Source organism: Cebus imitator, unplaced genomic scaffold (genome assembly GCF_001604975.1).
Source record: "Cebus imitator isolate Cc_AM_T3 unplaced genomic scaffold, Cebus_imitator-1.0 Scaffold364, whole genome shotgun sequence".
In the NCBI taxonomy this organism is placed as follows: domain Eukaryota; kingdom Metazoa; phylum Chordata; class Mammalia; order Primates; family Cebidae; genus Cebus; species Cebus imitator.
In genome coordinates, this window is record NW_016107679.1 from 645,712 (window position 1) to 670,302 (window position 24,591).

The 24,591-nt window shown below is 35.8% G+C and overlaps 1 protein-coding gene across 3 annotated transcripts in view; it reads right to left on the reverse strand.

The window, feature by feature from the left end:
• Positions 1 to 612: 612 nt before the first annotated feature.
• The window catches only part of KIAA2026 (KIAA2026 ortholog), an 82,140-nt gene continuing 58,161 nt past the window's right edge, over positions 613 to 24,591 (reverse strand). For 2 of the 3 annotated variants that reach the window (XM_017506864.2, XM_017506866.2), the window contains exons 5-8: positions 23,929 to 24,018; positions 10,470 to 10,585; positions 6,210 to 6,397; positions 613 to 4,861 (exon numbers count right to left, since the gene is read on the reverse strand). In XM_017506864.2, coding sequence (XP_017362353.1) covers positions 1,257 to 4,861; positions 6,210 to 6,397; positions 10,470 to 10,585; positions 23,929 to 24,018 — 3,999 coding nt within the window. In that variant the 3' untranslated portion in view covers positions 613 to 1,256. The remainder of the gene's footprint in view (positions 4,862 to 6,209; positions 6,398 to 10,469; positions 10,586 to 23,928; positions 24,019 to 24,591) is intronic. The other variant, XM_017506865.2, reaches the window with a different exon arrangement.

A 24,591-nucleotide genomic window follows, 5' to 3' on the forward strand; every position in this document is an offset into this window, starting at 1 on the left:
CTTTTATTTAAAATGAGACATATTCTCGGGAGTGGTGGCTCAAGCCTGTAATCCCAGCACTTTGGGAAGCTGAGGTAGGTGCATCTCTTGAGCCCAGGAATTCAAGACCAACCTGTGCAACATGGTGAAACCGTCTCTACAAAAAAATTAAGAAATTAGTTGGGTGTGGTGGCCCATACCAGTAGTCCCAGCTATTAGGTAAGTGTGAAAGTAATTGTGTTTTTTGCCATTTTAATGGGAAAGTAATTCCACTGATGGCAGAAGTTGCAATTACTTTTACACCGACCTAATACTTGGGAGGCTGAAGTGGGGGATGGCTTGAGCACAGGAGGTGGAGGCTGCAGTGAGCCGAGATTACACCACTGCACTCCAGCCTCGCAATAGGTGAGACCCTGCCTTAAAAAAAAAAAAAAAAAAGGCATTTTCTGGAAACTTACAAGATTTAAGTGAAGGTATTAGGTGTAAGCTGGAAAGCCATGTACAAATGCTAGCTCTTATTAATGCAAATTTCACAGCCTTTATTCTTTCTTCTAAAGGACTGTCTTCGTTTACATCCTGTATTCTTTCAATGGAACAAGAACACACGTTAAAAATGGTATTCAAACAAAGAAATACAGCAACTCAGTTTATTACATGCAGATTCTTCTGCATTGGTGCTAACAGTTCACTGGTCCAAAATTACTAAAATACTTAAAAAACTATACATTATGTAAACAAAACATAAATAAGACAACATAGTTCTTTGTACATATATTTAGTACAGGTTGTTAGGGATTTTGGAATATGTACAATTTTACATCATGGACTGCATTTTTCACAATGCATAAATACATATATATATATATATATATATATTTTACAGAAACAAAAATAAGATTTCACTAATGACACAGAATACCATATCATAGATATGCTGCAACAGTCCAAATTCAAGAAGAAACATGTCAATGTAAATGTGCAAAAGGCTAGCTTACTCTATACTATTCAAACTTTGTTCAATTTATGTTCTACAGACAGGTAAATCCTGACTTTAAACACAGAACCTTGAAAACCTCCTCAGACGAGTAAGTGAAATGGAACAGATTTTTTTCCTCCCCAAGAAAACAAAGCCTTGTTGCAAGCTAATGAAAAGATACATTAAAACACACACACACAGCTAAGTATAGTAAGCCTTCAACAATATAATAAACATTTAAAATTTTCTGGGAGTCAAAACAATGCCCCATTATTTAGTAACTGGCTCTTTTAGTCTAAATTCAAGATGCAGCTGTGTCAGGCTTCTCCAAGCCAGATGACTGAAAAGCAGGGAAGACAGACGCAGGATTTCGACTGGCAGATACAACAATCTGAGAGAGAGATGAAGAGAGTGAAGACACCTTAGATGCTGGAGTATTGATGGTATTCAAAATGGCTCCTTCTGGGCTAACCAACAATTTTTTGACAGGTGTGTCCAAATGAAACACTGAAGTCCTACTTGGCAGTGGAGGATTACTGGAGCAAATGGCAGAAACCAAAGATGTCTTAGCTAAAAGAGTAGCTGGAGGAGACTTAATTACTGAAGTCAGTGATACTGTTGGTGCAGGAGGTGGAACAGGAGCTTTTGCAGTTGTGTTTATGATTTGTGGTGATGTATGTACTGCAGGTATAGAACTTGCATTCCCAAAAGAGTTTAAAAATTTTGTAGGGCTTCTTAGAGGATGTTGTAGAGGTTGCCCACTTAAAGAATTATTTGATGCTAGTGTGATCTTCTGGGCAGAGTTATCTATTGGTGTAGTCTGAATGCCTTGGCCGCTGTTAAGAACTAAGGGGGCTCCATATTTTGGATTAGTAGATATAAGGAGAACATGGCTGCCAACTCCAAGACCTTGTGGTGGAACAATAAACCGGGTTCCGTTAATCATAATCTGAGTGCCAGGTGCCAAAGGGGTACTGGTGTTGATGACTATTTTTTGCTGAATACAAGGTTCACTGAACTGACTCCCGACTAGACTAGTTATAGTGGATGGTGCCATAGCAGTGTGAACGGTAGCACCACCTGGAGCAGAACTGTAACTTGGGGATTTTACTAAAGCTTGCTGGTTTGGCAGAGAAGCAAAATTGGAAATATTAATTATTTTACCTGGACTTGGTGAAAAGGATGACAATTCAGCTTGAGATTGATTTGTGTTTACATTTGTTGGCACTGTAGTTGAAATCCCTGGTGGCTGAAACTGGAGCGAAGTCCGAGATTGTCTTTTGGAAAGAGATACAGAACGTGTGGCTCCTGGTACTGTTGCCGAATATGGAACTGTGTTTATTATTTTAGGGGATGTAGTCACAGGTGTAGGTAAGGCAACTGTAATAGGAATTTGCAAAGCTGATGTTAAACATTTAGGAGACATTGTTGGTTGTGTAGTTGAAATCAGAACAGATGACGCAAGGTGTCCTGTTTTCACAGTTGATATAGCAACAGTTTTTCCGAGATTTGACGAGCAAAGTTTATTTGACAAAATAGGCATAATTCTTGAAGAGGTATCATTTCCACTGACTAAAACAGGAGGTCGTGTACCAGCTGACGGAGAGGCTGAGGTCACTGAAAGGGAACCCAGAGATAAATTTGCTCCAGTTACTGAAAACATGTTTACTGCTCTTGCTGCAGAAACCACTGATTCATTAACAGGGGTAATATTCTGAGTCACAAAATTTGAGCTTACTGGAACTGAATTACCACTTGTTGACAATGGCAAAATATAGCCCTTGCTACTTTTGTCTTCTCCCTTTGGGGTTACATTTTGCAATATGTTAATTGATGGGATAGCTGGCACAGTGCCTGAAGTATTTACAATTGCTTGACCTATGTTTAGTCCAATTTTCACATCTTTTATCTGAGACACAGCTGGTGAATTTATTTTTATTGGTGTGCCCACTGTAGATGGAATCAGCACTATTTGGGGTTGCTCTGGAGTTTTAACATATGCTTTATTCAATGGAGGAGGAAGAGTTTGTTTTAATGATTCTGCAACAAGAGTTGGCGTTGATGTACCACTGGGAACTGGGGCATTAATAAAAACCAGTTTCTGGGCAGAAACACCTGTAGATGTCAGTGCAGGTGTCATATTAATTGCAGTTCCATTGCCAGAAGAAAGAACAGATGGAGCCGATACCAGCATAAGTTTCTGAACTGAAGACCCACTGATTACATCTCCATTTGTTGTTGCTGTTGCTTCTGACCTTGTAACAGGGTAACTTTTTGTGATATAATCTACTTGCTGCTGCTTAGTTGGAGTATGGATAACATTTGCATTGTTTTGTCCAAAATTTGCTGTTGATATGCTAATTACACTTACTGAACTACTTGTTGTTGATGGTAGTAGACTGCTAGGAGAAATAGAGGACTTCAAGGGAGAAGAGGGCATGTGTGAAGTTTTATCTATCATGTGGCCCAAATTACCACTGCCAGTAAGTTTGAGATTTTTTCCCATGGATGGAGTAAAGCTAGTTGGAAGGGAAACAGAAGTTGGTGTTTGGCTGAAAGGTGAAAGACTAGAGATAGTAGTTGTTCCAGGTACAGGTGAAAAAGCAGAGGAAGAAGTTGTTGATTTTGGCACCAGAAATGCCTGAAGCTGAGGAGCAAAAGTGAAAACTGAACTTGAAGATACAGTACTGGGTGAATTTTGATCTGGGTTGGTCTGTACTTTTACAACTCCAGTGTTCCCACCTCGTGTCCTAACCAGAATTGACTGTGAATCTCTTATGCACACAGTTTTCAGCTCTTGCTTTGTTTCAGAACAATCTGTCTGTTGTGCAAAACAACTGAAGGAGCTACCAGGATTTGTAGACCCATTTAGTGTTGTTGATAACAGAGGCTGACCTGTGGAGGAAATGGTGGGTGAAGCACTGGGCAAGGAGAATGTGGCTGCTGAAACTGCATTCTTGACTTTTCCTGCCTCACTCTGGTTAGTCTTAACTGGTGGTGTTAATAAGTTACTTACAGGGGTTGCAGGCGACATAGGCTGTGGTTTAGTGCTACTTACATTTGATAAAGGTGTAATTGTTTTGTTGAAAACTGTATTTGGTAGTTGGGTAGAAACAGTTCCGGGTGAGTTGACAAAAACTGATGCTAAAGAAGAATTTATGTGTGTTGTCTGTGGGAAAGACAAACAATGTTGCTCTGTATCTTTTTGTTGAAGTGGTGGTATTTCTTTTGCAACTGCTTTTCCTTCTTTATGCTGAATCACAAAATTCTTAGGCAGAATAAGAATCTGCTGCATGCTTTTTTCTCCTGTTTTAGGATCCACCACAGGTTGCATCTGAATCTTTACAGAGCTATTCTGAAAATCTATTGGCAACCACTGGCCACAGGGCATTTTGTATACCATTTGTAAAGGACCTTTTGTATTGGTGTGGCAGGTCAATGCTGCCTTTATGGGGCTTGCTTCTGGAGGAGATAAAACTGGCTTTTCCACAGCAGGAGCATTTCTACCTGTGGAAGGTGGCAGTTGATTTGTTAAGGTCACCTTGTTCCCAATATTCTTTGCAAGCAAGGCTTGAATGGGTTTGGTCCCTTTCTGGAGAGTAGACACTGGTACTGAATCCAATGACGCAAATGACTCTGGAAATGATGGCTCTGTATGTGTTGATTCATTGATACAGTCAATCTGCACATCACCTTCTAGATTCTCAACTGTTGTCTCATTTGTGCTTAACTTTGCTTTCTTCCTTGGAGAAAGCTCTTTTGTGCTGTCATCCACATAAGCAGTTTGTTTGGACTGTCGTTTAAGTGTTTTAAGCAGCGTCCTTGGTAAGTCTTTTGTAGGCAATTCCTTTTTCAACAGCTTGCTTCTAGCCATAGGAAAATCTATTTCTGATAATTTCATATCATCTGAAAATTATAAAAACAGGCATTTTGTTTATATAAAACAGCAACTAAATCATAATAACATCAACTGTAAAAAAGAAAGTCAACCTTTGAACTGGCAATGTATTAAGAAATCTACTGCAGGGTGATTCAAAAGCCTTAGCATATGAAGACAAAGATAAGGTGATCTTTGATATGATAATCTAGATATCATAACCATGACCAAGAATAACATGTTACTGAGAAAATTATTTTTGGTCAAAATTTTTGGTCAAGAATTCTGCTAACTCTTCTGCCAGTGCAAGTGCAAAAAATTGTTTCATTAGAAATACTCAAGTCACCAATTAAGGCTCAGACTTTAATTTGGAAAGGAATCTAGTTCTCTTTTTCAGCTAGGAACACTCTGATACCATAGAGAGACAGTTCTCCAATCTATTCTATTTCTAGAGACTCTAAAGGACAAAAGCTGTCCAGTTTTTTCTGATGTTCATCCTTATAGTAAAAAAATTTATGTTCATATTCGGTTAAACTAGGTTTATAAGATATTACTCTTTTAATTTGCCAAAGATGGAAAACAACAGGTTAATGCATTTCTAACCACATACTTTCATATTGACCTCCATAAAAAAATGAAAGTCATTAAACTAGATTTACATAATAATATAATCTGAAAAATAGAAATGAATTACAGGTAATCTAATCCAGCCTTTTATCCTTATTAAAATGATGTGTTCATTCTGGTCTCATTAGGCCATCAACCATGGTAATTCCTCAAAAAATAATCTTCACAATATTAAGAACTTGTCAAATTCTATTTCTAAAGTAAATTTCAGATAGAGTGCTTCAAAAATACTAACAATAAAAGAAGAGCATTAACCAATTTCAAAGGGATTACAGATCAAGGATGTGTAGTTTGTATGGGCAATCACTGCCCTAACGGTTTGGAGTCAAGCACTGGCTCCTGAAACTCCTAGAAATGTGATAATGACTCCAATAAACTTTTTTTTTTTTGAGACAGCATTTTGCTCTGTTGCCCAGTCGAAAGAGCAGTGGAGTGATCACAGCTCACTGTAATCTTGAATTCCCGGCCTCAAGCGATCCTCCTATCTCTACCTCCTGAATAGCTGGGACTACAGGCATGCAATGACCATGCCTGGCTAATTTTTATTTATTTTTCAGTTGAGATGGGGTCTTGCTGTTGCCCAGCCTAGTAGAAACTTCTTACAATGATGTGGATAGTACTTCTTAAAAACATAACAGATTTCCCCAATCAATATATTTCATTGACCATATTATCTTTTGCCTTCACAGCAAACAAAAATTTCTCTTTGTGCCTTTAGTGTTGATTTTTAAAAGAAGGTTTAATGCTTACCTGAATCAAAGTGATCTTTTTCTAGGATATCCAGAGGTTCTATTGAGTCTACAGACTTACTGATTTCTCCCTTAGGAGAGTCTTTTCCAAGATCTCCTTCACCTTCATCAGTAGTCCACAGTTCTCTAGTAAATTTATCATGATCAGGTTGTCTTCTGAAATCATCATAGTCTTTCTTTAGGCGGCTCCTAAAATAAAATGCCCAACATAACAAATAATAAGTATGTATTAAATTCTTGGAATCGAAACTAACTTTTAATATTTTAAACTACATATGGAAATATTTTCAATTAAGTCACTAGAAATTATGCTTTAATCTTAAGTGTGTCTAAGATGCTGCTCCATCTTGCCAATGCTCAAAAGGGCAGAACATATGGTATAGGCATAAGAAACTCGAAACTTAAAAAAATTATATATATCTGGCCATGCATGGTGGCCCATGCCTGTAATCCCAGCACTCCCAGGCCGAGGTAGGTGGATCTCTTGAGCCTAGGAGTTTGAGACCACCCTGGCCAACATGGTGAAGCCCTATCTCTACTAAAAATACAAAGATTAGCGGGCGTGGTGGTGGGTACCTGTAATCCCAGCTACTCGAGAGGCTGAGGCATGAGAACTGCTTGAACCCAGAAGCCAGAGGTTGCAGTGAGCCAAGATTACACCACTGCACTCCATTCTGGGCAACAAAGCAAGACTTCCTCCATCTCAAAACAAAACAAAACAATATATATATATTTGCAAATTTCAGAATTTACCATCTAATTATCTTTATAAAGGTTGTTGTTAGACCAATTAAATGAGGCAAGAGTAATTTTTTTTCTAGCTGCACTGACAGATTAGAGAGTCTTAAAATTACTGACTTACATCTTAAAAGGTCATTTAAAAAAGTTAAGCAAGAAATTCTAAGCAACAGTATTTATTTTTGTGACTATTATACAGACAGTAACAAATCTATCACTTAATCCTGGGAGTAATTCTACCTAATTCTTTCAGTCTTAATAGAACCTATTTAAAAAATTAAGCCTAGAAAAACAAAGCTGTAATCTTTCACAGAGACCTTTTTCATATAAAAACATAATAGCGGCCGGGCGCGGTGGCTCACGCCTGTAATCCCAGCACTTTGGGAGGCCGAGGTGGGTGGATCATGAGGTCAAGAGATCGAGACCATCCTGGTCAAAATGGTGAAACCCAGTCTCTACTAAAAATACAAAAAATTAGCTGGGCATGGTGGCGCGTGCCTGTAATCCCAGCTACTCAGGAGGCTGAGGCAGGAGAATTGCCTGAACCCAGGAGGCGGAGGTTGCGGTGAGCTGAGATTGCGCCATTGCACTCCAGCCTGGGTAACAAGAGGAGCGAAACTCCGACTCAAAAAAAAAAAAAAAAAAATAGCTTTATTTCTGAGAAACTAGAGATGGAAACATGGTATTAACCTAGGTATTTCACATATATACATCTACAGAGAGCTCTACCATTTACAAAAAGTCTTCTGAGATGTGTGTATTGTTATGTTCACTTTACAAATGATGAAACTAAGGCCTGGGGAGATTAAACAACTTGCTTACGGTCCTATAACTTAAACCCGTATCTCCCTGATCCTTTATTATTCCTTTTGTTTTCAACTAAGTTTTCTACCCTCTCCTCAACTTTTACCATTAGTGTTGTTTATTCAAAAAATAAGTAAGAACATATGTTCTCCAATTTATTTATGTATTTTTTCCAAGACGGAGTCTTGCTCTGTCGCTCAGGCTCGAGTGCAGTGGCACGATCTTGGCTCACCACAACCTATGCCACCCGGGTTCAAGCAATTCTCCTGCCTCAACCTCCTGAGTAGCTGGGATTATAGATGCACAACACCACACCTGGCTAATGTTTGTATTTTTAATAGAGATGGGGTTTCACCATGTTGGCCAGGCTGGTCTTGAATTCCTGACCTCACGATCTGCCCGCCTTGGCCTCCCAAAGTGCTGGAATTACAGGTGTGAGCCACCGCACCCAGCCATGTTCTCCAATTTATTTTTGCTACACACTTTTATTTGTGCACATTAGATTTTAAGTCCTAATTCTGTCACTTACTAGTTTTAAGAGTTTTAATTTTAATTTAGTTTTTTGAGACAGGGTCTGACTTTGTCGCTGAGGCTGGAATACAGTGGCACAATCTTGGCTCACTGTAACCTCCACCTCCCAGGATCAAGCAATGCTCCCACCTCAGCCTCCCAAGTAGCTGGGGCCACAGGTGTGCACCACCATATCTGGCTAATATTTGCATTTTTTGTAGAGACAGAGTTTCACCATGTTGACCAGGCTTTTAATTTTTAAAACATTAAAATTCCTTAATTTTCTAAGCATCAGTTTACCTATTACAAATGGGAATAGTAATGGTACTTACCTCCCAGTATGTGTGGCACATAAATATTCAACAAATGTTAGTTAATAATTGCTTTCAATTTATTTATGTTTCAAATTATTAAGGATTTTATATAAATACATGAAGGCTATAAAAGGTATTAGAATGGGTTACCAAATCATAATCATAAAATTAATTTCCCTTTCAATCTGTAAGATTGGAATAAAAAAATTATCTATGTGGGGATAGCATAAAGTTCTCCTCCCTTCTCACTCTCAGTCACCTTCTCGGTCTCAGTTAATGGCTTTACTTCTTATTTCAAGAAAAATGGAGGCAATCAAGAGAACTTTCACATGCTCACACCTCATCTGCAACTCACCTTAATGTGTAGTCCTACTCTCCATCTCCCTACCTAAGTTAACACCTCCATTCAAATGCATCCTCTTACCTAACCAAGGATAACATCTACCAAATGTCCCTTCCTTTACCTGAAACCATTTTTTTGTCTACTAGATTATTCCCATCAGTATACAAACATGTTGTTCTATAACACAAACAACAACAACAAAACAACAACAACAACAAAACACCTTCTGTTAACCTCTTTTCTTTTCAGGTACTGCTCCATTTCTCTATTCCACCTTATAGCAAAACTCCATGAAAGAGGACTCTTTCATTTCTCTCCCCTAATTCTCTTGAATAGACTTCTAAGACTTTTACCCACTTTTCTACTAACATAGCTCACTAAGGTCATTAATATGATCCTCATGTTGCCAAATTAAATAATAAATTCTTATTTCTCATTTCCTCGACCCATCATAAGTGCCCTCCTTTTTGAAACATTTTCTTTACCTGGTTTCCAAAACACTTCTCTTCCCTATCTTCCTATTTTACTAAGCATTCCCTTCAAAGTCTCTTCTATTGAGTTCTACTCATCTTGGCCACTTCCACATGCTGGAAGACCTAGCTCATTTTTCTTTTCTTCTCTATCTATGCTCACATACTAGGTGATTTCTACCAGCCTTATGTCTTTAAATACAATCAAGATGCCAACAGCTCCCAAATTTGTACGTCCAGACTCCCGTGAACGCAGACTCCTATAATGAACTGTCTATTCAGTAACTGCCAATTCAATAATTAGATGTTTAAAGAGCAATTCAAAGTTAACATGGATTACTGCTATAGTGTAACTGGTTTTCCTACTTTCTCATCTTTGTCCCATTATACTTATCTCAACACACGAGTTACAGTGGTAGCTCTAAAACATACATCAGTTCATGTCCCTTCCCTGCTTAAAACCCTTCAATGGCTTCTCATTTCACTGTAAAAACTCAAGTTCTTAAAGATCTACATGATCTGGCTTCCTTCCTCCTTACCTCTCTGACTCTTGCCTGTTACACTTCTCTTCACTCACTCTGCTCTGGTTACATTTGCCTCTTTGCATCTCCACTAAATGCCAAACACGCTATGAACTTTAGGCCTTCAGTACCTTCTATTCCCTCTGCTCTCCCTCAGAAATCCACACGACTCTTTCCCTCATTTCCTTAAGGTCTCTGTTCAAACACCAACTCATCACAGAAGCTTTCCCTGACACCCTGATTAAAGAGTAACCTTCATCCCGCCCAAACCAGCCATTTCCTAACCCCCGTTGCCTTGCTTTATTTTTCTTCACAGCACTTTTTGCCATCTGACACTTGAGTGTGTTTCTTCCATGAGAATGTAAGTCACAGAGTAGGGGTTTTGTTTAGTCAACAATATTTTCTAAGGGCTTAGAAAGTGGCTTGCACACAGTGGGCACTCAAAAATATCTGCCAAATTACAAATGAACAAAAAACTACTAAATGATTCCAGGACATCATCCAAAAATCATAAATTAAGGACCATAAAATAAGTAAAAGAGATTATAATGTTTTAATTACCTGTTTCTTTGGAAAGCCTTCATTAACTTTGGTTCCCATGGCAGCAATTCATTTAAAAGACGTATCAATGTACTATGTAATTCTTTTACAGCTTGCCTCCGATGATACCATTTTCCCTAAAACAATGTTTAAAGTAAATCTCTTAGATTTATTCCAAAGTAAATGTCAAGCCTTATTTTCTGAGTAAAACACAAAAACACCAATACTCCATGAAAACATATTTGTTCTTCAGAATCTTGCAGAAAGGGGGAAAATATCCTGTAATAAATTTTATTCAATGTATGTTAACAATTGTCAATTCTACCAGAGAAGTCTGAAACCTGTTTCATCCAACTGGAAGACACAAATTTTAAAAATATTTTTAAACTGCATCAATTATAAATGTCTTAATAAATTATTTTTTAAATATATGTAAAAATATAAACATTTATATAAATTCATTAAATAAGTACGATATGGGTCATGCAAGTAAAGTTACTGTAATCCTCCCAAAGAGTGGGGAAAAGGGGAGAAAAGGTAGGTGTATTACCATGTCTAAAAGCAATCTTTCTAACAAACTTCTTAGGAAAATTTACAATTATTTTATTTTACAATGCTTCTGGCCCAGAAAAGCAACCAAGCAGTTACTGTTTTCAATACTCTAATGTTATACTAAGAGTAATAATTACTTATGTCCTCTCAATTTGCTAAGTATTAACCCAGGTATTTCAAATACATACATCTAGAGAGAGCCCTATCATTTACAAAAAGCCTTCTGAAATGTGTGCATTGTTATGTTCACTTTACAAATGATGAAACTAAGGCTCGGAGAGATTAAACAACTTGCTTAAGGTCCTATAACTTAAACCCATATCTGCCTGATTCTGAAGTCCAAGCTCTTGGAACCACATCACTACCTCTTAAAAAGCACATCAAATAAATTTAACCACAGGCTATAAAAACTTCTAGAAGATACATCTCACCTGTATACATAAAATTATTTGAATAACATAGGAACAAGAAATTTATAGCTGCTAAGCCAAAGTATACACCTATTATTACCATTATCTACTGTTACATAACCATGTTTTTGTTTTTTTTTTGTCATGGCTTTGAGATATAATTTACATACTGTACAATCCTCGTAAATGTTTCCTAAGCTAAAGAGAGAAGAAAGAGGAAAGGTATGATGGTAGAGAGACTATACTCTTTGTGGCAGAATTAACTGAAAAAGTGTTCAAAGACTAGGGAGCACCAGGAATGCTGAATTCCTCATTGGGAGTTACAGAAGAAAAACGACAGTTGTAGAGTTACCACGGGCAGTATGACTGCTGCCTGGATTAGCATGTGGTAGTGCGGTGGGGAATGCAGGCAGACTAGCAGTACTGTGGCACAGAAGACCTTACTTAGGTCTAGATAGATGAGGCACAGGACGGGGAGACTGTGTAACTGGGATGTTATTTCAAGATATTTGTCAGCTGTATGTGCGTCTCTGCTAAATTATAATATTAATCTTTGTAAAAAAGAGTTTTTAAAAGATTAGAATGGTTTTACCTTCTAATTTTATTTTTATTACTAATCTTAGGAATTTAATCCAACATGAAGAAATATATACTGAACTAGAAGACTGAACACAGGGAAGGAAACTTAAATATTATGATTAGAGAATAGACTTCTGTCATATAACTCTGCCTTACCCACTAACCTGTTTTGAAATGTCTGTGATCTCTTAATGTTATATGCTTTGTGGCCTGCTTCTCTTTATTTATATATTTTCAGCTTGGGGTAGTGGTGGTATAGTATTTCATTCATAATTTGAAAATGCTTATTGAATCATTCTACATTTGGAAAACAAACCCAGAAGTTTCTTATTTTCATAACACAAATTATAGGAAAGTAAATATTGATAAAATGCTTTATCTGGCAGATACATATAAGTATAATGACCACAACAAAGGCACCCCTATACCCTGCCATGGAGAATGTGAGTCAAGTTTTTACATTGCTCAAAAGCATATAGAAGTTTTAAAAAGTTGAGAATTACTCTTTTGGGATTGCTGTTTGAGGTAAGGTGCTTTCATTACTGACAGTAAAAGGGAAACTCACACTGTTTGATTTATGTATCATCTTCTTTGGCCAAAACATGGTGCTTATAACCCCAATCAAATTAAAATAATAACACTGTTCCTTTCTACTTAGTGATAGTCTCAGAGTTTCACAGTATACAATGAAATTAATGTAAAGAGAAGAAAAGTTATCTAAAAGAAATTAGAGATAACAATCTGCTTTATCTTGGGTCTAATATAAAAATCTATTTTAAAAAATCAAATATTTACTAAACTTTAAATTAGGTCATTAACTAAAAGCTACTAACAGCTTTTCTGATTGATCAACTTTATTCACATACACAGACAGGGGAACAAACAAAGAACAACGATCATGTTTCATCTAGGATGAAATTATTAAAGTTGAAACTCAGAGGGCATTTAATTTCTAGAAGAAAATGGTCTAAAGTTATACAGGGAAGTACAGTTGACCCTTTGTATCCAACCACAGATAGAAAATATTTGGAAGAAAAAAAAATGAATGGTTGCGTCTACACTGAACAGATACAGACTTTTCTTTCTTGTCATCACTCCCTAGACAATACAGTATAACTACTATTTATATCATATTTACATTCTAGTATATAAGCAATACAGAGATGATTTAAGTCTACATGAAGATGTATGTAGGATAAACCTAAAGACTATATCATTTTATATAAGTCACTGGACATATGTGGATTTTTGTTTTTAAAGGTAGGGTCCTGGAACCAATCTCCCAATGACACTGAGAGACAAGCGTAGTTGCAGACAGAAGCAGCCATTAGACTAGAATGCTATACTCTAAATACTAACATCTAATCTCCTTCCACTATACAATGCTATATCTCTTGGACCCCACAGAGACAATTCCTAAAGAAGAAAGAGATTATATTGTTTAAGTACCTATATTTACATGTAGGTATCTCTGTAATGTAGAATCAGTATCTCTAAAACTTATTTAACTTTTAAAATTACAATAATAATTAAAATTAAAATGACCTAGAGTGAATTAGAACAAAAGCGAAATAGCAAGTTCTTCTATCTTCAAATACAAAGAGAGAATATGAATGTAATAAAAATCAGAAAGGCTCTTAAGACTCTTTATACTATCTAATACAGAAACAATAAAAATGGCAGATAGATAATTTAGTAAAAGATCATTTGTGGGGCAAGAGCTATGACTTTCACTAATAAAAATATATTTAATAAGCTTTATGCATCTAATTTTAGTTCTAACTCTCCTTTATAAACAAATATGTGAATACAGGGATAAATTAACTGTTTGCATGTTAGAATTTTCATTATTTCCATAGGTAAAAAATCCTTTCCAAGAGAATCTCAATGCATTATATGAATTTAACAATTTGAATATTTACTGAAAGTGACTTTAAAAAAAGAGGCTAGTATTTTTCTCTTATGAATCAATAAAAGTATGAATTTCAAGCATACAAAATGGAACCAAAGGCATACAATGTAGTTTAAATTTGAAACTTACCTTTCATGCCTTCTCATCCAATGTCCACTGCAGCTGCAGATTGCCAGCTCCCTTTCCATGAGATGCCCCAACTACCAAACACTGGAGATTTTATATCCCATAGGGATTGCTCCAGAAGAGCTGGTCTATAATCACAAGGTAAGTCCTTCATTATATTATGTAGTTTTATAAGTTTTTGAATATAAAAGATCAGTAACTTAAGGAATCATAAAGGAAAAGAAACTTAAACAAAACTTATAAAACTACACAATATTGTAAAAAGAAAAGCTGCATCTCTATGTACGTGAAATGGGTGGGGAGGGAAACTTACCTCACAACTAAAGAACAACTCCATTCTGCTGCAGTAATCTGGGATGGGTATGACAGCACCAGCATAATACTGGCTGAGGTGTGGCAAGGAGAGGGAGCTGGCATTCTACTGATGCTGGGGACACTGGATACCTAAAAAGGAAGAAACAGGAGGGACATAAATTCTAGATTAAATATCTCATTACCACAAATAATTTTGCACATTTTAATTTAGATGCTTTGTACATTAAACTTAGGTGAAAGTCACTTGTTTATACAAGCAATACAAGTATTTACATTGATTTCCTTGTAATATTATATCTAAGCAAAACAAGTATTGGCAGTCATATGAAGAAAAAATTAAAATCATATAAAAATATACAAAGAATGCTTTTTTAAATTGAGATGATTATTGTAGAGATAAAATTTTTATTATGAACAGTACAAAAACATGACTTATATAACAAAAATATGAATGCTATTTTCCTATATGCTTTTATTTACAAATATGTTGTTAGATCACTGACACATGAAGCACAAAACATTTTTTGTCATAAATTTGATTCTTGTCACAGACATAAATCCTGTGGTGGAGAAGACATTAAATATAATATGCTTTTCTTTTCTTTCCTTTTTTATTTTTGTTTGTTTGAGACAGGGTCTTGTTCTTTCACCCAGGCTAGAGTACAGTGGTGTGATGTCAGCTCACTGCAGCCTCCACCTCCTGGGTTCAAGCAATTCTCCTACCTCAGTCTCTCCAATAGCTGGGATTAAAGACGCCTGCCACCATGCCCGACTAATTTTGAATTTTTGTATTTTTTCAGTAGAGATTAGGTTTCACCATGTTGACCAGGCCGGTCTTGAATTCCTAACCTCAAGCGATTCACCTGCCTTTGCTCCCAAAGTACTGGAATTACAGGCACGAGCCACGGTGCCCTGCCATATTATGCTTTTTAATTAAAATGCATAATTTTTAGAAAAGCCAAATTGATCCCTACAAAAAGAAGTCTTCACTGACTGAATTGGCTGGGCACTAAAAGATGTCTCATTTAAAATCACTAGCTACATCCAAAGGTATAATCGAAACTCGCATGTATAAAAACAGCACAAATATAATGAACTGCAACTAAGTATTTTAATAAACTAATCTGACATTTTCCTTAGTCTAAGTACTATTAAATGAAAAGGTAATACTATATTCAATGAGTATTTACTTATTTTTCTTATTGCTTACCTAACTACTACCATATTAACATATTCCTGCATAGTCACAGTTTTGGGGATAAAACATCATATTAATTATGTTGGTATACAGTCCCTTGAGTGCTATTTTGACAGTATAATCCATATAAATATGAAAAAAGTTAAAAAGTATTTTAACACTGACAGAAGTTCTAACATAAACTATTATGTATGCTGTTATTTTCTCTTCAGATACTCTTACCAATTTTTACTTAAGACTCATAGAAAAGGAACATATTTGTACTTTAAAGGCATCCCGCACTGAATATGCTGAATCAGTATATTCAATATTTCCATTATATTTCTAAATTAGCATTTAAATAGAAAGCACGAAGGCAAGCTACAACAATAACAATAATGATAACACTGCAAGTTTCTCTGTCTTCCGGCTTTGTAGAGAAAAACTGGGTGACAGATTACTTTCCTGGGAAGGTAGTTCACTGTCACTGGGGAAGAAAATCTAACAACATACATTTAAGAGATGATGTGCTACCATTTTCATTTACAAAGAAGAAATCTGGACTAGAAATTAACCACTGGCTGGATAACTTAATTTGACTGTTTTCAATAAATTGGTATTAGCAAACAAATTGATAAAATTTTAACAGATCTATACATGCTATCAGAAAGATGGGTTCTCAAACAATTCACAGTACAATCTAAACCACAAAGTTATGATATGTTTATTTGGCATGAGGGGCATAAAAAGTTCCACATAAGTGAAATTAAGATTGGAAATATTTTAAAAGCAGAGAAAGCATTCTATTTACTTTTATTTTGTCATTATTTTCTCACAATGACTAACACAAAAGGCCCACAGTAAATGTTCCACTACATAAGTACATTTCTCATGTAACTGAGGTTTCTTCCTTAGATACAAAAGATTTAAAAACTGATTAAAATGTTCCTAAAATATGTCTTTCACATTTTCTGACAATGAATACAATCTAACTATTGATGACTTGGCTTATCATTATAAACAAGTTAGTTAGTTTTAAACTCCCTAAGACCTGCTTTTGTGTTTCAATTGTCTTTTTAAAAATTGGGAGGCCGGGGCGGGTGGATCACAAGGTCAAGAGATCGAGACCATCCTGGTCAACATGGTGAAACCCCGTTTCTACTAAAAATACAAAAAATCAGCTGGGCATGGTGGCGCATGCCTGTAGTCCCAGCTACTCAGGAGGCTGAGGCAGGAGAATTGCCTGAACCCAGGAGGCGGAGGTTGCGGTGAGCCGAGATCGCGCCATTGCACTCCAGCCTGGGTAACATGAGTGAAACTCCATCTCAAAAGAAAAAAAAAAAAAAAAAAAAAAAAAAAAAAAAAAAAAATTATTCATTAGCTGGCACGGTGGCTCATGCCTATAGTACCAGCAGTTTGGGAGGCTGCGGCAGGCAGACTGCTTAAGCCCAAGAGTATGAGACTAGTTTGGGAAACATGGCAAAACCCCATCTCTACAAAATATACAATAAATAGCTGGCCATGGTAGTGTGCACCTGTAGTCCCAGCTACTTGGAAGGTGGAGGTGGAAGGACTGCTTGACCCTGGGAGGTGGAGGTTGCAATGAGCCAAAATCACACTACTGCACTTGCCAAAATCACACTACCTCACTCCTGCCTGGGCGACAGAGTGAGACCCTGTCTCAAAAAATAGATCAATCAATAAATTATTTATCAGTGTTTCATGCTGTCAGTAAATCTGCCTTAAACACCTCGTCCTATTTAAAAGCAGCTGCTACTACTCGCTAGAATCACGTCTTGCATTAAAGAACTAGTTCCCCATAAGGTCTATTTTAAACTACTGTAACACCCACATGAGTACTCTGTGCCTTCTATTTAGGCTCCTTTCTTCTCCCTGCTGGATTCTGGGTTAATTTTCCTTCAATACATAATGTATATATATTTTTTCTTTTTCTACAGAATCTGATAAGATGCAAGGCAAGTTTTATTAATGTTCAGTCCATTCAGTTTTGACATAATTTTCCAACTCACAAAAGGTGCTGTGAACTAAAGTCTTTCCAAAGATTTTGATATCTTCTATAATTCAAAAACTCAGAATGATGTAAAGCTCGTTTTTTTTACCCTAATCTTCATAGATTTAAACTCAACTTTCCAGAACTGGGGAAGGTAGTAAAGAAACTGTTAAACAGAAGACAGTACAAATTTAGTGGGACTTTGAAAAATGCCTGACATTTAAAATGTTATTATATTTGAATAGGGTATGTGACATGTAATTCAAAAGGGCTTAAAGCAAATTATAAAAGACACACTAGCTTGTAATCCTAGCATTTTGGGAGGCCGAGGCGGTGGATCACCTGAGGTCAGGAGTTTGAGCCTAGCCTGGCCAACATGGTGAAACCCACTCTTCACCGAAAATACAAAAATTAGCTGGGCATGGTGGAGCATGCATGTAATCCCAGCGAAGTGAGGCTGAGGCAGGAGAATCGCTTGAACTCTGGAGACGGAGGCTGCAGTGAGCTGAGATCGCACCACTGCACTCCAGCCTGGATGAAAGAATAAGACATTCACAAACTTCATCAAGTTTAAGTCTTAATTAGAAGTATATTATGTAATAGAATACTCTCTCTATGATGGGATCTGGTATTATGATTTCACTGATTTCTACCTAACTTTCAAAACATCATCTTGTTTTATCTCCATAGTAAGTTGTCAGGAGTGGACAGAATGAAAGAACACGGAGGGCCCTTGGCAAATACAGGCTTAGACCAAAGTTTTACATCCTCAGCGCAACTGACATTTGGGATAAGAAAGTTCTTTGTTGTGAAGAAATGTCTGTGCATTGCAGGATCATTACAATGCAGGATGTTCAGCAGCATTGTTGGCCTCTGTCCATTAAATGTCAGTGCCACTTCTTTAACTATGACAATCAATGTCTCTTAGGGAAGGGCAGCAAACTCACTCCTGACTGATAATCACTGGCTTAACACAGAACTCTGTGACCAAAAAACTGAAGGGTCAGCATCTCTGATCTAAGCTTCTGACTTCTCTAATATTCAGTCTAGCCAATGGACACCCTTTGGTTAGGTAAGAGAAGTATTGTTATTGTATTCTGGATTTACATTATTTTAACAACATAAGATTAATTTTATCTATTACTTGAAATTTCTTTACAATTCTTTTTAACATACCTTTTTACATATTGTAATCATTACATACATATTATTTTGTATGTTCTTTTTATTATTTTTTTGAGACAAAATCTAGCTCTGTTGCCCAGCCTGGATGGCAGTGGTGTGAACTCAAGCACAGTGGTGCGATCTTGGCTCACTGCCGCCTCCACCTCCTGGGTTCAAGCAATTCACCTGCCTCAGCTTCCTAAGTAGCTGGGATTACAGTCACGCACCACCATAGCTTGGATGATTTTTGTATTTCTAGTAGAGATGGGGTTCACCATGTTGGCCAGGCTGGTCTCCAACACCTAACCTTATGATCCGCTCCCTTCAACCTCCCAAAGTGCTGGCATTAGAGGCCTGAGCCACTATTCCTGGCCTATTGTGGTATGTTCTTAAAACTTAACATTTCACAAATATATCCATGTTGTAACAATGAACTACCAATTTTACTAGCTATATAACAGTGTGTTAACATTGTTAGTCGTCTCCCGACTGCTGGACATATGGATTGTTTCCAAATTTCCACTATTGGGGTGGTCTGCTAAACACACCATTGCATATATTACTTTTGGAGGTAGGGAGTAGAAATGGCGAAGAGCAAAAGTTAAATTCCAAATAGCATCACAGGATCAAAGTGCACAGGCAGTTGTGCTCAATATGTATAGCCTTCCTTATATACTGATTATAAATAAAATCTATCTTAGATCCTGTTCAATGTTGAGGGTCTTATCTGTTAAAAGATGTATTAGAAAAGATATGGTCTTACATCTAAAATTTACTTATCAGTATTTCATTTATCATCATATAACCCAGACAAGCGTTTTTCCCTTATAAGTAACATTGTTATTGCAAAATTTTCACTTTTCCTCATACCCAATATCTACAAGCATCTTTCCTTAATTGAAGAAGATTGAAACTTCTTTGAAAATCAGAACTATGATACAGAATATGAGGGAAAAGGGGATTATATGAAATACTTAGAAATATAAGCTTGGCAAAATATTCCAATTTTTATTATTTAGAAAGCAATATTGTCTAACAAATTGCAAGTACAATAAGAGCAGGTAAACTTATCAATATCTTAGCTCTATCTTTCAGAAAAATGAATAGGTTTCCTAGACTAAAAAAGGATATTTCTCAAATAATTAAGCAAAATGCAAAATTTGTCTCTTAACTAAAAACACGAAAATAAAAAGTTTTGCGATTTCTTCTTTAGATCATGAAATAATGCGATGATCTAAATAATGATGAGAAAGACAAAATTAAAGGACTTTGTCAAACTACATATTTATCTCAACCAGAGGTCTCACTTCTAACAAATCGCAGGTAGATAATTAAGTTCAGTACCACAGGATCCAAAAGATGATGAGGACTTTTTGGACTAAACCCCTAAATGAAGTGATAGGATCAAGTGAACTAAGCATAAATTTCAGAAAATTTCTCTTCACATAATTAACCATAAACAAAATTAGTTGTTTGCAAGAATGAGTAAACAATTTAAATTTTAAAACACTAAGTCTTCCAGTACAATGTTCAATGACAAAACCTCTAAAAGGTTAAAAAAGATTTGTTATGTAAACATAAGGCTGCTCTGAAAAATAAAGCTTATTAATTAAAAAACAATCAAACCAAAAACTTTTAAAATGGAATATTCACCTGAGTGAATAAATGGGATCATTCTTCCTCGTGGCTTTTGTACTTTGGTAGGAAAAACTACCTGAGAAGGTCTGGCAGAGAAGCCTCCTGAAGCAGCGTGGTGTATATATTTCATGAATCCATGATAATCCTCTATCACATGTGTAATTTCTATCTTTAGTGATGACATTCATGACAAAGAAATATTTATAATGGAATATGTCTTCTTTGTTGCTGGAGCCATTTTTATAGATATGAATGTTGATAATAAAAGAATTGTTTTGACTCCAAATACTTAGTTTTAACAGTGATACATTCTTATGAAGATCAGTATTAATACTTCATTTATCTGACAACAGTAAACGAAGGCCACAAGACAATCAGTCAAAATACTTGTCACTATTACCAAGTTTATATACCTCATTACTAAGAAAATCCTTCAGGTCTTCACCATGAACCCAATTCTAGTAAGTATGGTTACCTGCTTTCTTAATCCACAATACATCAGCTAGAGCAAGTATATGGACATACACAATAAATAACAGGTGACAGACAGCTTGGCAATGAGGAAAAGACAGAACAAAAGCAAAAATACAAACAAAATCCTTCAAAATTATATTAACATAAAGGCCTTTAGGTAAACGTTTAATCAGAGCTACTAATACCAATAGATTTTTAGAGTACAATATTGGTATTCATAATGATGACCCTCGAGTCATCAAAAAAAGGTTAAATTGTGTTCAGTATAGTACAAGGAGTCAGGGAAGTTTTCCATTAAAATAAGTTTTAGTATCAAAGGTTTAAGTTTCAGTTATCTAGAATTTCAGTTAAGTGTAATACCTTATTCGCAAATGATTCCAGTAGAACTGGTAGTAAATATGAACATAAACATTCAGTAAAGTTCATTCCTAGCACATCTATCACACTCAATAATTAGCTTTTGTAAAAAATAAGGAATAGAAGCAAACTTTTATTGTCTATTTGCTTGTGTGGCCATTTCATTGGTTAAGATAACCCATTGATCTAAACAATCTTTTTTTTTTTTTTTTTTTTAGATAGAATCTCACTCTGTCACCCAGGCTGGAGTGCTGTGGTATGATCTCAGCTCACTGCAACCTCCGCCTCCGGGGCTTAAGCGATTCTCCCCTGCTTCAGCCTCCCAAGTAGCTGGGATTAGAGGCAAATACCACCGAGTCCAGCTTACTTTTCTTATTTTTAGTAGAGAAGGGGTTTCACTGTGTTAGGATAGTCTCAATCTCTTGATCTCGTGATTTGCCAGCCTTGGCCTCCCAAACTGCTGGGATTACAGTCATGGGCCACTGTGCCCAGCCTAAACAATCTTTTAAACAGTTTAAATTAAGGAGAAAGAGCTCTTATGTTGGTAATCTCAATAAGATTATCCCTGCCAAGTATAGTTCCAAAAATTTTTACATTTTGAAGGGTGGAAAACATACTTTAAAACTAATATGCACACATCAGGGGGCATGGACAAGTTAAAAGTTTAGAGATACAAATCGAATCAACTAAATCCTAGGGTAATCTAGAATTTTCTGATAAACATGCCCTCAAGGAATACAATGTCAAATACTGGTAGTTTATGTTTACTTCTTCTTTTTTTTGAGTCAGGTTCTGGCTCTGTTGCCCAGGATGGACTGCAATGGCATGAACACAGCTCACAGTAGCCTTGACCTCCTGGGAACAAGTGATCCTCCCGCCTCAGCCTCCTGAGTAGCTGGGAGTACAGGCATGTACCACCATGCCAGGCTTTTTTATTTTTTGTAGAGTTGGGGTCTGGCTATGTTGTTCATGTTGGTCTCGAACTCCTGGGCTCAAGAAATCCTCCCATCTCAGCCTCCCAAAGTGTTTAGATTATAGGCCTGAGCCACCATGCCTGGCTGTGGTTTATATTTTCTTTTACTTTTCTTCTACACAGTACCAATGGAAATGAGGTAAATGGCTTTACAGAAACCTCTAGAATGCTTGCAAAAGTCTTTTTCTCCTATAATATATGCCATAAGTACATAAATCAACCATGCTTAAAACTATGCATTAAAAAAACTTCTAATTTACAATATGGGAATAAATAAAAGTAAGTTATGTTTAACTGTAGCATAAAAAACTGGCAAAATTTAACAGAATTCTGTTTAGAATGAAATATGGACACCTCCCTAAAAACAAACAACTTCTGCAAAAAACAGTAACACTCTGATATTTTTAAAAAACTATTCCTCCCTATTAAAGAACAGAATTAGTCCTTCCTGAGCATAAAATATCAAAAAAAAAAAATAAAATAAAAAACCTCTGGCTTTTTTTTTTTTTTAAACAGAAAAACATTTATATAACATAAATGTTTGAGGAATATATCACAGCAGTAAATTTTAATGAAACACCTGGTCTTCCACATCAAGAGACTGCCCATATACCTAAAGTGTAAATGTATAAAAATATAAGAGTCTAAACCATTTTTAATGGAAATATTTCTAAAATACGCAGTTTTCCACATTTTCACGTTATATATTGAACATAATGTTTTCTTGCTAATTGATGACTATCATTATGAACATTTATACTCTCTCTTAAATTACCATGATACTCTCAGGGTTATCTATCACACATTAGACTTCTGAAATGCTTAAGGCTGTTTCACCCTAGTATTAAGTAACTTCAGAAGGTTGTACTTTTAAGGTACTGCAATCTCTTCCTTTCAGAGTGCTACCAATAAGTCTTTCCTAATAGCATATAAAATGACTAACACAATCTGCTGATATCAAACTTGCTGAATCACTAACCGTATTTTATATATCTTAACAGGTTCTGAGCAAAGATCTAAAAGTGGCTTCATGATATTCCTAAGGCACAAAACAAAGGGTTTTAAAAAAATGATCAATTTTCTTCAGTGTTTAAAGCCTTTCCTATTTATTTATTGGTATGTAACTGTATTTAAAAATCTGTACATAGCCCAACTATAAATGCTAAGTAGGTGTTATTGATTTAATAAACAGCAAAATTAAGTGTTTTACCAAGTATTGGGTGAATAAATATAATGCCCTTAAACTCTAGTCTCTCAACAATTAAAATATTAGAAAATGAAAGCAAAGACTAATTATAATTTAGAGGATACAGTGAAAGTTAAAAAACTTTCAGCAGATAAAGGTTCTTTAAAAAGTCACATTGTTTAAGTATGTATCAAAATTATCTGGGGCAGTATTAAACAATTTACATCTGTTTTTATGTTACACTTAATTAAAATTTTGTTACTAAGCAATAAACTTCCATTAAAAACATATAATTATTAAGAATATTCGCAAGGCAAACACCCAAAAAACTACCAGTCAGAAAACAACCAGCCAGTATATTGGGAAATATCTAAAACTATACCTGAACAAACCAGGCAAACAAAATTAACTGCTCCTGGCACGATTTCTGTCTATTAAAAATAAAAACTAGACCACACAGGAGAAATAAAAGAAACAATGTTTCTATCTTTCATTGTAAATCTTAATGTAATCCAGGAAAACAAGGTTTCAAAAAGGCTTTAGAAAAAAGCAGGAATAAATTTTAATGCTGACAATAATAGATAGAACTTTTGGATCAACACCTACCGATTTTTTTCTACTGTTTTCCAGATCTTTGAGTTCATTCTCGATTTTTGTGATTAATTCCCTGAGTTCATCAAGATTAGTGCAAATAAGCTAAAATAAAACACAAAAACACAGCTTGATAACACATAATATAAAACACCCAAAATGTGGTAACAGAAGTTGTTTTAACACACACTGAATTCACAATTATTTTTCTCTGTAATAGTAAAAAGCAAGGAAAGCTCTGCAGTTTATATTTTAAAATATATTTACTTGCTATGATGTATGAACTTCAGGCTTAGTAAAAAGAAGCTGAAATTTCAACACTGGTGGTTTAATCCCACATCCCCACCTTTCAGTTTGCTTTGTAATTCGGGTACTTTCTTAACTTTATTAACTTTCAGCCCAGAATGACAAAGATCTGGAAACTCACCCTAGATTTCACAGGTTGTCAAATCACCTTTAAGATATACTTCATTAGGCAGTCTCCCAGTAGGTGAATAAACACACTCCTGGAGAACTGTTGTTACACCTTTGCTTTGGTTTGCTAACTATACAATTTAACAAACCTTAGTTATTGCTGTTGGGATTGCTAAAAGGACTGCAACTATATGTAACATATTCAAAGACCTAAACAAAATGAAATACACATTCTTAATATCAGTTAAGTAATATTTAATAAAA